Source organism: Aythya ferina (assembly GCF_964211825.1).
Source record: "Aythya ferina genome assembly, chromosome: 20".
NCBI classification, from domain to species: Eukaryota; Metazoa; Chordata; class Aves; order Anseriformes; family Anatidae; genus Aythya; species Aythya ferina.
The window spans coordinates 2,273,029-2,288,639 of NC_140318.1; the positions used below are offsets into that span (position 1 = coordinate 2,273,029).

Below are 15,611 nucleotides of genomic sequence, written 5' to 3' on the forward strand. Positions count from 1 at the left end.
GGACTCAATTCCTCCAATATGTTTAACTGATACCCACCAGTTCAGTTATTCTTTCTACACTACATGCCAAGAGCATGAACCAAATTTAATCCTACATTCTTACGCACTGACATTTATAGAAAGAAAAAAAAAATACAAGAGGAAGAAGTGTGTCCAGAGAAACTACTCCCAGAGCTGAATGACACATTTTTAGCTTCTTGGTGACAAGGTGTGTGGTTTTAACACATCACACTGGAGGAAAGAAAACTGCCAGGGATGCAGGTGATACAGCACTCCTCTGATCCTGAGAGTACTGACACGCTGCTCTCGGCCACCTGCAACTCGCTGGAGTCAGGAGCAAGAATGGCATGTGCTGATTTGGAGCAAAGCAGGACCATGGGCTCAGTGAGACGAGGAACCGGGGAATTATCTTAAATGTTTAACGGGAACTTCAATCTTCCAAAACCTTCAGACCTATGATTGGGTTGGTGGTGCAATTATTCAAGTTGAAACCTTTTTTTTTGCATTTTAATTAAATAAAAAGGGAAAAAAAAAAATCTAATGTGAATTTTAGAACACCAAGGCCAGGACAATAAGCCCAGGGAAGAGCAGGACCAGCAGCTAGCAGCCGGCCTCCTGGCAGCAGCCTGGTGACCCAAGCCCAGGTCCCACCAGTGGGCACCCAGTGCTCCCAGTGCCACCCACCCAGCTCCCCGGGGTGTCCCCAGGGTGGGCAGAGGCTGGGGAGCAGTGGGGTAAAGCAGCTGGGCTGCAGCTCGCGGGGCCCTGTGGGCTCGAGGTGCGGTGTCTGGAGGCGCGGGAGGAGCTGCGAGCGCTGCGTGCGCTGCACCGGGGGCGAGGGCAGGGAGAGGATTTCCCCGGGCTGTCAGTCAGCCCGGCGTTTGTACAGAGGGCCTTTTCATTTCTAAAAGTTGTTATTGGAAAATGTCACTATTCATTGTCAAGAGTTCCCGTGATGCAGTAACTCTCATTACACCTAAGCCCTCTCAGCACAAAATAGCCACACACTGATAACCTGAATATATTTGCGGCAGCTGCTGTTCCACAGCCTGCTCTCTTGTACAGTCAGGTTATTTTACATGCTTATTAGCCCCATTATTTTATAACTCATTCCTCTGTGTAATGCTGACTCTCTATCACTTCATTTTAACAAAAAGATATGTTCCTCTGAGGCAATAAGGGACGAGGAGCCTCGGCGAGGGGAAGGGAGGAGGCTGGCCTGAAGGCAGCAGGTCGCGCTGTGCCCGGGCTGAGGGAGCTCCTGGTGGCCTGGAGCCCTGCAGCCCGTGTCCCCTGGGGGTCCTGGAGATGGTGTCCAGGGGAAAAGCTGCCAGCACTCCCCCGTCCTTGTGCTGTGTTGTGCCTTGCTTGGGCCAGGTACCCGTGTGTTTCTTGGGTGCACACCCCAGAGGAGCTCCAAAGCTAAGAAGGGTGTTCCTGAAGGGGTGATGCGCGCTTACACACACACATTCACACTCGGCTCCCCCAAGGCTCCTGTCTTAGGGATGCACAGAACAGACATGCCAGTGCTTTCAAGGAAAAAGGTAGGGAAATGGTGCTTCTTCCAGCGGCAGCCTGCACGTGGATGTGCACTGGATTCATTGGGGAAAGGTTCAAGAGGTGAGAGGAACTGTGGGGACTGCCTGGGGAGGGAGCAAGAGGCGTCCCTTTAGCTGGAAAAGACAAGGCGAGATGGCACGACAGATGTCCTCTTAGCGAATTATCAGCAAATAATGCATGGTGAAATAAGAAAGAAACTGTCTCTCTCTACTTACTGCCTTTTACTAGAACAGCCAAGGAAGAGATAACAAAGATGAAAGGCAACTAACAACAGATTTAAAAATATTAGTGTTATAATTTATGTATCAGATATCTCACTGTGTTTGCAGCACTCACTGATACAAGATGTAATTGAGAACAAAAACTTCACAAGGCTGCAATGGGATTTTTAGTTTTTAAGACAATGAGCCTTTTAACAGCATTCCGAAGAGATAACCGAGCTCTCAACCCAGGGAATAAGCCAGCCACAAACTGGCACCAGGCGCTGGGCTCCTCGGGCCATTGCTCTGACGAGCTCCCATCACTCTGCTCTGTCACTCCCTGCTACCAAAACATTTGCTGTGACCGAGGGGTACGCAGGGGCTCTGCCTGCTGCGAGAAGGCTGGAGATGAGGGTAATCGGGTGAGTGAGAACCTCAACGTGAGTGACTTTATCTAAGGAGGGCAAAACCCCCTGCCTCGGTTTGCACAAAGAGCTGTAGATATGAAGGCATCAAGTCGGAAAGCTCTCCAGTGCATGTCGGAATCAGGTACAAAAGGGCCGGGATAATGAAACAAAGACAAATCATTCCTTGCCCTTTTCTTGCAGGTCTCACTCAAGGCCCTGGAATTGCTTTATGAATACATATTGAGGAAGCTGCCAACAGTCTCGGGAAGCAGTTACGTTATACACAGACCATAGGCCACGTTTAAGAGATGGGACTTAAACAAAAATCACACAGAATCAGCTGATGACTTCTCCTTAAGTTACACGTTCAGTTAGAACACGTTAAAACAGAATTATCACCCGCTCTGTAGGGCTCTGACGCCTGTGTAAATGAAGCCAGGAGTAACTAGTTAAAGGAAGAAGGATCAGGGAGATTAATGCTAGCTAGACTTACTTCCCTAGATGGCTCACAGAGCTTATAATAGAAGAGGGATGCAAGAAAGCAATTAAAAGAGCTAACTTAAATAAATCTCGAAGTGCTGAAGGTTTGCCAGCATATACCTCTAAATTCTTCTGCAGTGCATCTGGGCCCCTTCCTCTAGGGACTCCCTAACAACCTTTCAGACATCAGGGTAATTATTGCAAAGTGTGACCCAGACAGTGGTTACTGGTGTAATCAAAAAATCCCCTTGAGGTTTCAACATTAGACACAATCTCACCAGCAAAGCAGGCTTCCAACTGCTGGCTAACATTTTTGTAATGGCTAAATGTAAAATTTCCTTCTCCACCACTCCACGATGCACCCGGTGGGCTGGGGTCACGCTGTCTGCTGCGGGACTGCTCCCAGACAGGCTGCTGTGTCCGTCAGGGACCTGCCACAGCTGCAGCCCCTGGAAAAGACTCCTAGCAAGGAGCACACTCACGGAGCTCAGGCAGGAAAGAAGACAGGAATTGGATGGAGAGAGGCAACATCTGAATGTTGTTATTAAACGGGTATGATACTGCCAGTGAAGTTTTCCTGCTTTGGCAGGCTGGGCACATCTGCTCCCTCGCAACATTTCCTATACAAAACTTGCTCCCCTAATGTTTCAGCTCCTCAGACTGACTGAGTGTTTTATCTCCCCGGGGAGCTTACAGACTGCAGTGGATTTGCTAGTTTCTGGTGCCCAGGGAGCTTCCACTGCTGGGACATCAATCCTTGCTTGGTTCTAACATGCAATCTCCAATTTAAGCAAACAGGGAATAAGGGAAGAAATGAAATACTAATTGCAATCCAAATTGCTCTATCTTCTAGCCACCCCCTGCCAACCCTCCTTCCTGCTCCCTAATCCATAAGGTCTGAGTGATGATCAGTGAATAATTAATTCTGGGTGAGTGAGAGGGACTTCATGCAGAGAGCCTCTGCGGGCACGCTGTGCAGCTCGGGCAGCCCATGGGCAGCATGGGGCATGCACCATGAGGGCTCTCCGACATGCGCAGCCTGGTGGCACCCTGCTCCTTAAAACCCTCTGCGCCTGCCCAGCCAGCCAGTGCCAAAACCAAAACCTCCGTGTTGGCGTGGGGCATTACTAAAAGCTGTGGTGGAGGTGCCATGAGCATGAACAAGGACGTGTCAGTGATTGTACCTTGTAAGGTGCAGTCTTAAAGTAAGCATTTCAGCACGCAGCAAAAGAAAGAAAAAATATTGCAGTGTGGTTGTAGAACATCGCCAAGCTGGTTCTGAAAACACAAAAGTTAAAACAAAAGACAGCTCCCAAAGAGCCAAATGCCAGACCTCGGCCTTCTCTATTGATTCAGACTGAAAGTGAGTGTGTGGGGGAAATGCTGCGCTGCATGTCCCTCCTCTTACAAGAGTCTGGAACCAAGCCTCTCGATCCGAGTACTACCGAATTCAAGGAACCCAAAATTTGAATTCACATTATTTTCTTTCTCTTTTTTAACAATATATGGGACTAAAACTATTCAGATGACACGAGGCAGCAAGACGCATCTTGTGCTGTGTCTGAGAACACCACACACATCTCTCTCGCTCCAGACTCTCCATCCTACAGACTCAAGAGCACCGGAGAACTGAGAAAAGCGGTCAAAGCGCGGGTGCTTCGCCCTGCCCTACCTGCAGAACCGCTCCTGGGCCTGGAGGGAAATGCGGTGCTGATGTGGCAGCTGAAGGGTGGCAGCCCGATGGGTGGCAGCCCAGGGACCTGCTGCTGCTCGCCAGGGCCAGGTGACAGCAGGAGGAGGCTGCTCAGTGGCCCCAGCACCCAGCGCAGGCTCAGCCTTCCTTTGGGGCCAGAGGCACCGTGCCCAGGCAGTATGAGCAGCACATCCCACGGTGAGCTACGAGCAGCCCTCAGCCCTTCACTTCAGTGCTCAAAAGCAATGAGACTTTTTCTAATTTTCTGCCAAAATACCTCTTCCAAAATACACGTGAATCGTCCTATGTCCATATATATGTGTGTGGCATTGAGAGTGCTGCTATAGAGCCACACATCCATAACGGAACAAAGCTCCCCACACAGCAAGGAAAGCAAAATATTAATTATTCAAGGTGCATACAACAGAGTTATGTAAATCATCCGTTAACTACCGCAGGACTGCTTTGCAGAGGGACTCCTATGGGGAAGAAGCACCGAACGCTTCAAATCGGGGCTGTGTGTAATCTCTCATGTACCAGCAGTGGAGCATGGGGGTTATTGCACAGGGCCAACGTAATCCCAGAGACATTTGTAAATGTGAGCAAAGGGGACAGCCTGATATAATACCCATGGCTTTGTAATTACTAATACGTTGGCATCATTTCGTGAGCGAATGCCACCCTCCCGCACACCATCAGTCATGTGCAGCGCGTGCCACATCCCCGTCTCACACAGTTACTTACGTAAGACACGTGGATTAAAACCAAATTCATATTGCTGGCTTTTATTCAAATCAGCTAAGTATTTTTTTAAACAAATTATATTTTAATTCTAGCTAAAATGCACTGCCTTAATTCAATTAAAATCGGTTCTTTTTTTTTTTTTTTTTCATCACACCTGACCTGAATTTTGCTGAAGTGAACCTAAGCGAGATGTTCTGTAATTGTGCTGAAAATTAAAATTATACACACTGCCAATGAGGTAAACAAGAGCATAATGCCGGCGTTATAAGGAGATACCCACAGGTGAACAACGTTGTTGAAATCTCCCTCCTAGTCATTTCACAAGAGGCCCCATATCAGAAGGCATTATTAAACAGAGCGGGGAGGAGGAAGGACAGAGGAGCCCATTTTTCCTCTGCATGTTTTTTTCTCCCCTCACAGCTGATGGATGAACTTGACATAGTTATTTCGTATTCACAAGTCCTGAACATCATTACATCCAGTGCTCCGTACAACTGGCTGCTGGCAGCGAGCTCGGCACACGGGCTGCCTCCAGCTACAATCAGCGGATTTCTGTGCACCAGCACTGCAATATGAAACGGGATAACAAGATATACATGTCAGACAGCTGCGTCTTCCAGCACTCGGAACAAAGGCTTGAAAACCTTGCCCACCTCCGCTATATGCTCGCTCACAACTCCGTCTTTGCCCCTCACACAGACTTTCAAATCCGAGCCTTGCAGTTTCAACAAAGAACCCGGCTAAACTTGATTTTAAACATCTCCTTCCAACAGGCACCGACTGCTCACACTAATTGCCAACAAAAGTGATGAGTAGAGGACGGAAGAAGCTGGTGCATGCAGCACTGTCACTTCCCTGAGATGGGAAATTTTGTTCTGAGAGAGGGAAACCTGTGGCAGATGCCAGCTGGGTGTCCCTGCCCTGCTGCAGGGTGCGAGGGGCACAAACGGGGGCACGCTTTGATGGCCTGGCTAATTAAATGCAATTGCATGCTGCCACTGAAAGGAAAGGGCTTTTTCCGCCACCTTCCAATGCTCTGCAGTTACACAACTTGGCTCAGTGCCCTAATGAAACTCACACCCCTGCCCCAAATAATAATTTCCCACTGAATCGACCCGCTGGCCTTCCTCAGGCTGCGATGGCTGGATCTGCTGCGAGGGGAGCCAGTGGGCTGGGGAAAGGAAGGCTGATCCTTTCCATTTTAACATGCTGTTTTCAGCAGCAGCAGTTTTCATTGTGTGCTCGAGTGTTTAAGGCTGGGAAAGAAGTATCTTAGCTTTGTCATAAACAAAAAATAACTAAACCAAACCAAAACAAAATAGCAGAAGGGCCTTGAACTAACAGAAAGCCTTTTCTGGTAGAAAAGCTGTAGTGATGGCATTTCCTTTCTTTTTTTTCTATGAGTCTATTGACATGAAGAGTAATGCTAATGTAATTGCACTGAAATTCATGCACATGAAAATCTCAACAGGGCAAAGTCAGAATAAATGGTCTGTTTGAAAACAAAATCTTAATGCGGCGGCGCAGCAGGATCTGCCTTCCATCTGAAGGATACCCAGACACCATCAGCCACAACTCAACGTCGCTGCCACCCCTGCTCGGAGGCTTTGCTGAAAGGAGAGGAATGGGACTGTGTGCTTGTAGCCCCAGGGTGCCCACTGCTGCACCCATCACCTCGGCCAAGCAGCAGCCAAATGAGCCAACGCCGTCTGATCAGGCTGCACGAGGAGTAAAAGCAAAGCCAGCCTCCTTCCATCCTTCCACCCATTAATCAACCTGAGCTCCCACCGCAGAGACAATGCCTTCCGATTGTCCGCATTTACCAAACATTCTTCAAATGCTAACCATCTGCAGCTGCAATACAATGCTTTGATTACAAACGTCAAAAAGATAGAGCATAAAATTAACTTCTCCTTATTTAGTAGGTTTAGAGAAATGTGGCTTCACGCTACACTAATTCAGTGCCCTCAGTATGAAAACTCCCCATTATGATGTCTCATCAAATTAGAGCCAACGACACAACGATGTCATCTGTACCATCACACAACACTATATTTTGTAATTAAGCAGGACAGTGAAACAATGGCCTTGCTTATAGAGAAAAGGTCAGGAATGCAAAACATATTTTTGCAAGCTAATTGTAAGATGCATGAAGCCAATTATCCCACTAGTGCTGCATATGCCTAAGTAGGAAGGATTTTATAATTTTGCTGCGTGACTCCGAGTCGAGTCAAAGTCCTCGCTGCACCCCTGTGGGGCACTTTGTGGGTTTGTTTAGATGGTCAGGAAACCAGGAAGCAGAGAAAAGTGAGTAAGGCTATTAAAGTAATTCCAATTTCTTAGCTCTTCCCTTGACATTTTACAATAGCTTGAAAATTTTCTAGGAATTAAGATAGTCTTTTACTGAAAGATACTAGATGACTTCCCTGTTAAATGAGGATGTTTGAACTTGCAGGGTAAGGGTGTTTATGTATTTCTTTGAGACTGACAAATACATTTACCCCATTTAGCCTCTGATACAAATTGCAGATTCACATCCATGTGCAGAAGCCTGAATATATATGTAAGTACCTGAAACAAATTCACCAGGAGAAATGGCTGAGACCTTGCTGTTGCCTTGGGAGAAGCTGAAAAGCACCCCGTTGGCTTCAGGCTGTCTTTGCCCCTCTCGGGGTTGCTAAATGGCTTTAGCTGAGGGGAGCAGCATATTGCTGAATGGGGCTCTACAAATAGTTGTGTGTGCACAGAGCAGTGCACCTGATCTGCAACCTTGCGGGTTTACTGGAGCTCTACCCCCCTTAATTAAGAAAATGTCATGCAAACGGTGCTGATGGGGAAGCGCCTGAGCTTTGTCGAGCCCTGGCTGCAACTGCTGGGGCTGCAGAGGAGCAGAGGAAGCGCTCGTGCCCACCTGGACCTGGAGATGCCCAGCTGGACCTGGAGGTGCTTTTGCTCTTACTGCTTCTCATCAGCCATGCACTGCAGCACCCGGCTGATTCTGAAGGGAGTAAGCGCCCCTGTTGACGTGATGGAAACCCAAACCGCTTGTATCAGGGAACCGTACCTTATTTTTACAAAGCTGACTATTACCCTTTCTTCCCTAAAAAGAATTGTTTGTTTTTGCTTCAGTGTCTCCCGGAAGAAAACTCCCCACCCCCCTCTTTCCATTAAAAGCTTTATCCCTTTAAAAATATTTGAATATTATTTCCTAAACTTCCTACTACATGAAGGAGGCGGTGAGCAACACGAGTTTCTGTGGAGAACTGATAATTTCCTCCTGCATCTCTTCTTCAAAGCGTTTCTCTGATTTTACTCTAGCCTCCTAACACAGCCATTAATTGGAGATCAGTAATTAACTTTCTGGTTCATGAAATACTTTGCAAAGGAATCCCATTAAAAGGTTGATTTGCACATTCCTAGACAAGGTTGCCCTGATACAAATGCAGGCACTAGATGAGGCCAGCAATCCTCAGACCGTCCTTGAATCTGTGAGCTCCTCTTTGAGCTCCCCACGCTTGTTCCCTGGATGCAGGGTGGAGCGGGACCGGCCGATCTCCCCCGCACGGGAGTGCAGACATCAGTACCTGCCAGCTGCTCCTGCTCCTGCCCTTGCAGGATGTTATATTTTGCAGGATGTTATGTTTTGCTTTTCAGTTATGGCTGATGGCTCTGAATGGTTTCCATACCCAAACTCAGCGGTGCTTCCTCAAATATTTGCATTATCAGGAAAACCCTGCACTGTGCACCTACCGTTCTAACTTAGGAAGCTTCAGTGGCTAATGCCATCTAAGTAAGGAGCCAGAAGAGCCAGCAAGCTCTCCAGGACATGTTCACAGAGATCTGAAAGCCCCCCATGCGTTGTGCCAGCACCCCAGACCTGCAGGATGAGTCACTCCGCTTTCCAAAGGAATCAAAGTGACTTCTTCGTACTTTGTGATGCAGCGGTCACCATGTTCTCCTCAACCTTCACCAATTTCATCATAACTAAAAATATTCGGCACATCAGGTTTGTTGGGAATAACCAACTGATAATTAGATCTAGTATGAACTCACAAGCTAAGTTTACTGTACGAGCATGATAAGTTATTGATGTTCTCCTACTGCATCAAAAAAACCACGTTAGGAACACTTGAAAACCCTTAGTGCAGACTGAATTAGCACATTAGGAATTAAATGCTCTGCAGTACACGACTTGTATGCTCTCTCTTCCCTCTGTGGGTTATAAGCAGAAATTTTTGACACGATTTTAAAAAAGTATTTTAAAGAGGGAGTCACAGTAGTGCAGGTCTTTGGTGTTACCGATGCATGGCTGTTCCCCTTCCAAGGCTGAGGCTCATTTAACAATCAGCCATATGCTCAGACTTTTGTAGTGCCAAGAAAAAACATAAATGGAATGTTATCTTCTGGAATTATGAAAAACAAAATAAAAAAACCTTGCAAAATAATCCCAAATGTTACTGACTGAGTGTCCCTCAGCTTTAAATGAATTCTAAGCACGCTGATAAAAAGCGTCTTTAGGAATGATCAACTTCAGGATTACATCAGAGTAATTAGTTACTCAAAGCACTCATCTTTCACCAAGGAAGTCAGAAGGCATCCATCCCATAAAAGTGACTGTGTCCCTCTCCTCTCAGTCCTAGTGTAAAATTATGGTGGCCTTTGCCAGTTTCAGAGGAGATGGGACCACGTTCATGTATTTAGGTTTAAAAACAACAACCCCCATTTAATGGACTTTCTAAATTCCTGGCAAACTTTCTTTTTCAGAAATTACTTTTAAAAGATGACTGTGAGAGAGCGCCAGCAGTGACGGAACAGGTCACTACCACCAGAACACAATCCCAGATGCCCTAACGACACATTTAACTCTGGTCCCACTCTGGGTACCCAAAGCCCAGCCCTGGAGCTTGCTCCATCACACAGGCTTCAGGAGAAATGTTGGTCCAATTAAGAACAATCCATCTGCCAAATGCTTGATTTGTGGCTGATTCCAGAGAGGCCGCTACAAAGACAAACATTCAGAGCTCCGTGATAAAAACTTCGTTAGCTGCTGTAATAAATCAGGATGCAGGAGACATTGTTAGCAAAAAGGCAGTTTAACAGAATCCTTCTTTAGCTCTAACAAGCAATCTGACTAGCCAACAAATTGAAAGGCGCTCATTCCACAATGCTCCTTTGAATCTCACACTGATATAAACTGATTGTAGCAGATTAATGCACCTCTCATACCAGACACTAGTTAGACTTGCTCCGATTTTGCTGCTTCTGTTCACAGTCAATAATTGCATCACTATTACTGTAATGGGGCTCCAAGAAAAAAATCGGAATGTAAAAGAATGGTGAAATCCAGCCTGCTGCACCAACGTGAACCCCGTGGTAATTTACTGGAGTTAGCACAACCAATTTATTGCACCTTTTTCAAACGAAAGTCTCTTCTCAGTCAATGTAAAATCCAATACCACGAGAAACAACCACGTGTTTCGTACAAAGGTAAGCTCTGCTTGACTACAACCAGCGCATTTCTCTAATGCCCTGCTTTGAACAAGTCCTCAGATGTTCTTCACAGACAAAACATAGTTGGCCAAATTTTGCTAAAACAGAATTCTCAGAGTTTTCATAGCTGCTCTGACCGTGCACACACCCCGTGGCAGTACCACAAGCAGGTGCCTGGCAGTGGAGATGGGCCCCTGGCAGGTGGTATAGCAGCTCTGCAGAGACAAACCCCCCACACTTCAGGACTGGCATCTCCTCTCTGGGATGCCACAACCACGCTTTGTACGGGCAGCTCGGCACGACTCTGCTGGAAACCTGGCTGTTGTCTCTGTGTGGCTGCAAGGTGGGAACACCAGCCCCTACTGACCCAAATCCCACAGGGCAATTCTGGTCTGATGCCACTGAGACACTGTGTGACGCCTCCAATATTTAAAGGTATTTCCTGGTTTGCTTTGTTACAAAACGCACATTGTACAAATTTCTCACTGCGGAGGGAGGTAACCACTTGCCATTTTAAATTTACATGAAGTATTGCAATGCATACATTAATCAAGCACAGGTTAAAGAGCGCCTGTTTATAGCCTCTTCCCTGCTCTACGTACATGGCACGTCCATCTAGTTGGCTGTCTGTGCATGCATGTGCACATTGCAGGTATTTGTATGCACCTGCTGTACACAGCATGCTAAACAGGACATGCAAGAAAAGCAAAGAAAATAAAATTACTAAGAGATAGAGCACAGCACCAATTTAGATATGCAGAAGCTAAGTAACAGAATCATTTGCGATCTACTAGAGCCCAGTACTTCAACCTCAAGTGTTTTGTCTGCATTTATTGCACTATTCATTTCTGCTACGGTATCTCCTGCAAAAATTCCACAAAGCCCCTGAGCAGAACGGTGTTACAATGGGTACTTCCAGCAGAAAAGCAGCAGTTTGCAATCAGCTTCAATACAAGATGGAGTCAAGAATCAAATATTTAAGAAGTAACTATTCTGCTACCAGATGCTTCTTTGAAGTAGTTCTTGGATTTTGAGAAAGACAAGGAAGCACAGCAGAAAAAAAAAAATAATAAATGAGAACAATCCAAAAGACTCAAGCCCCTTCGTACACAGAGCTGCATGCATTGTGCATTTTAATAGACACAGGAATGTTCAGGAAGATAAAATTATCTTCCATAACCAAACCCTTGAAGGGTGACTGAGAAGCCCAGCTGCTGCTTTCTTTCACCTCTCTGAGAGCAGCACCTAAGGCCGAGGCCTTCTGCAGCAGGTACTTGCTGACGTGCAGGTCTGACACTGCTAGGAAGGCTGGGGAACTAACAGCTCGCTGTCAAAATCTGCTGAGTGCCAGATGGTTTCCTCCAGACCAGGCCGTGTCTATGTACCATACATCAAGTTTATGAGTGATGCCCAAAGCCCTTCATTTTCAGTTTCTAAATACATAAGCAAATCCTTGGGGTTTATTCAAGGCTGCCAAATGCTACCTCTCCTCCAACCCACCTTGTGTACTCCACACCGAACATGCACTACAGCCATTCACTGAATCTCCTTAAAGAAAAGCTCTGGTAAATGGGGCTCTGTCTGAAAGGGCACTGCCCAGCAAGAGCCAGGGTTCCTGAGCTGGGAGGGCAGGGAAATTACAAAGCTTCATTTGGGAAAATGACTTTGGCTCCAGGGCTGGCCAAGCAGCTCATTCCCATGTCCTATAGTGCCAATTCACAGAAAGAAACAAAACTCATCTACATAGAGAGAAACATCGTCCAGCTTGCCCGTTTTGGGGTGAAGCAGCAGCACTCTGGGCAGATTCCTGGCCACCCGGCTCCCTCACTCGCCTTCCACACGGAGCACAGTGCCCTACTTTGAGCATCTGTGAAAACTGCAGCACAGAAACCACACCGACTCTGCCTGCTCAGATAGTAACCCCTGGAATACTACTCTACGTTGACCAGCACAATCCTGTTACCTGCTAAATCCAGAAGGAATAAGCCTAGGTAATCTCAGGAAAAATCCAGATGTGGGCTTCATAAATTCCCTGCCCCTCCAGTGAGTGAGCATAGCTAAAAAGAAGTTGCCATTGTCTAAAAGTGAAGCATGCACTCAGTGGATTGTAACATGCTGTCCTGATATTTTACAATACCACTGCTACAAAATGATAACACCACTGCACTTCCTATTTGGCATGTTTTTCAGACAAAGACTTATCTTGGCACCTCAATACTTCTGAGTCATTCTCTGAAGAGATTCACGTAAGGTTTAAAGATCTTCCTTTTGGAGGCAAACCGCTAGTTTGTTTCTGTGACTGGTAATGGAGCCTGTCATACCCAGCCCTGACCTTGATCTGCATGTGAATTTGCACACAAATTTACCTAGAAACGTGTCTGCCTCATGCACACCCTGACATAAATGTACATACACATAAATACACAGAAATCCACTAAAGAGCTTTACTTTCTAGCTGAGCTGAATGACAAAAACAAGGTCTCATTTCCCCTGTATTTTGCTGTCAATTCACTCCAGTTCTGGCCATCCCATGTCAAAAGCTTCCTCCGATCCATCTGCATATTCCCTGCAACACATCCCTTCTGGACCGAAAGATCCTGCCGTGGCTCAGACAGAAAGGCAGCTCCGGCCACATGCCGGGCATCCATCGCAGCGTAATGCCGGCGGGCAGGGGCTATGCTGGAGACGTGTGTGTGGAAGGGAGACGGGGAGCTGGGCAGATTCCGGTTGTTATTGTTCGTACAACGTGCAGCCCGGCAATGCTCAATGCACCCGCTGTGGGAGCGTCCCTCTCCTCCCGCCTTCACCCGCATCAGTCGGCTCTGGCTGCTACATCTCCGTGCTATTTATATGCCGGTGCATCAACTTAGGATTTACTGGGGGACAGACAGCAGATCACACAGGCTTCTCGGTACGCGCTATTTAACCTGAAAGGGAGGGCTTGCACCGGGCACTCGCCAACAGATTAAAATTACCCCATCACAATTCAGCAAGTCCGCTTCTGTCAGGGACGTGGCCCTTGCTCTGAATGAGATAAGCAAGATATTAACAAGCCCTGGACACATTGATATCCTGGTTCTCTCTCTCCCACACCCTCTCCTCCCCACCCCGCAGGAGCGTCCCCTTACCTTTCATTGTCCACGCTCCTGAAGCCAGGTAAAATGTGCCGGAAGCTGCTGTTCCTATCGAGCTTCGGTTGGCTCTTTGTCCTTTTGATGGAGCCTTTAAGCCGACGGCTGAGGAACCCCTGTGGGGTGAGACAAGAATACTAAATTACAACAAAAAAAAGGAGAACGAGCGAGCAAGCCCTCGACCTGCTCTCCTGCACCCACGCGGCCGGGCAGCTGGCTCCGGGCAGCCCCTGCCTGCGTGCCCGCTGGCAGCGCCGCTCCTCGCCGCCCGCCTGGCTCCCCGCGCAGCCAGCATCTGCTCCCAGCGCCCGCCGAGGCCGGGGCGCTGCGTCGGCGCGAGACTCCCCGAAGCCTCTGTTACCCTGGCAACCATCAGCTCACATAAAAATACTGTCTGAAAGACGAGGCTAGCACATCGCAGCACCCGACGCGAGGAAGGCTGCGGCTGGGGCTCCGGCTGCCGGCACCACCCAGGCAGTGAGCGGGAGACGGGCACCAGCTCCATCGCCTGACGGGCCCCCGGCTCCCAGCCTCAGCTGGTGGGACTGGGCTGGTGTCAGGGACACATAAAGATGTCCTGTAATGCATGGGCAGCACCTTGGCAGGAGGACAGGAGCCCTGCACTGACCACGCGGTGCCTTCCCTGCTGCCTCCCGGAGCTCAAGTCGTGGCTCCTGTGGGGCGCTGCCACGCCGCCAGCACGATGTGTTTTAGTAGCAAAGGCTCTAATTTTGTATTTGCTTCTTGTTAGGAGTTAATGTTCGACATGATCGGAACATTACTTTTAATCTTTTGGCTAAATAAGGCAATAAAAGTATAATGCTGTGGTGTCCGGCGCTTACAGCAGGTGAGGACAGCCATGAGGTCAAGCATGTCAGCCAGCGAAAATGGGTGGTGTTTTAAAGGCAAACCAGGAGTTTGTGGTGAAGCCCGAAGAAGCGCTCATTTTACACCCTGTCAGACTGAATCAGGTCGATCCCTGGCAAATCCCCACACAACCTGCGTTTCTGCACATGCCTCTTCCATTCCCCGTCCCCAGGAGAGGGAGTAAGATATCCACTGGAAAAAGCACCGATTTTGACAGGCATAAGGCAAGGTGAGAAGAAGCAGCATCTGCCCACTGGGTACTTGCCCAGCATCCCAGACGTCCCCACAGAGCGCTCCTCTGCCTCCTGCCACGAGTCCCAGCAGTTCCTCCCACCAACCCTACGGAAGGGATATAGGTCACACACCCTCCGGCAGCTCCCTTCTATAAACTGATTTCCTTTATGTGTTTTGCAGAAAGATAATCACAGTCTGACTTCTACCCAGCCTGTCATTTGTTGGTGCTATTTAAATGCTCCTTCCACACCTCGGATATTCATAGCTCACATTGTGTCTCTCTCAGGTTGCAAAATCTCCCGGGGCAGTCTGGGCAGCTCTTGTTATGGAAGCAGCTTTCCTGTTTGTAAGTGCATCAAGAATTTGAAACATCTAGATAACCAAAGGTGTTTCACGTTTATTAAGTGCCACTTTACTTACAAATGAGGTGCGTAACATGCATTTATGTGAACTGAGTACTGCTCTGGAGCTATGCACGCGATTGTAAAAGCCCGATGTGCAGCGCAGGCCATCCAGTTACACGCTGCAGCGCGCACCTCACACGAAGGGAACAGGGAACGGCAAAGATAACAAAGGCCTTTCAGAAGTGTCTGTCTGTGAGAAAACCCTTTACAGAAATTCATTTTTATGCTAAAGAGAAACATCAGAGGGTACAAAAAGAGAGAACAATGTGACTCCAAAGCAGCAGATTTGGGGATGTCCTCCGTTACCTCCAACACCGCTAAGATATTTCCCTCTGTACTTGGACCTTAGCCAGCCTCGTACTTTTGATACCAACTCCTCATACTCCTGTTCTGGCTAGATC

General features: G+C 47.8%; 1 protein-coding gene across 7 annotated transcripts in view; it reads right to left on the reverse strand.

Moving 5' to 3' along the window:
- The window catches only part of DAB2IP (DAB2 interacting protein), a 210,784-nt gene that overhangs the window by 88,123 nt on the left and 107,050 nt on the right, over window positions 1-15,611 (reverse strand). For all 7 annotated transcript variants that reach the window (XM_084493801.1, XM_084493797.1, XM_084493802.1 and 4 more), the window contains one exon: window positions 13,703-13,821. In XM_084493801.1, the coding sequence (XP_084349927.1) occupies window positions 13,703-13,821 (119 nt within the window). The remainder of the gene's footprint in view (window positions 1-13,702; window positions 13,822-15,611) is intronic.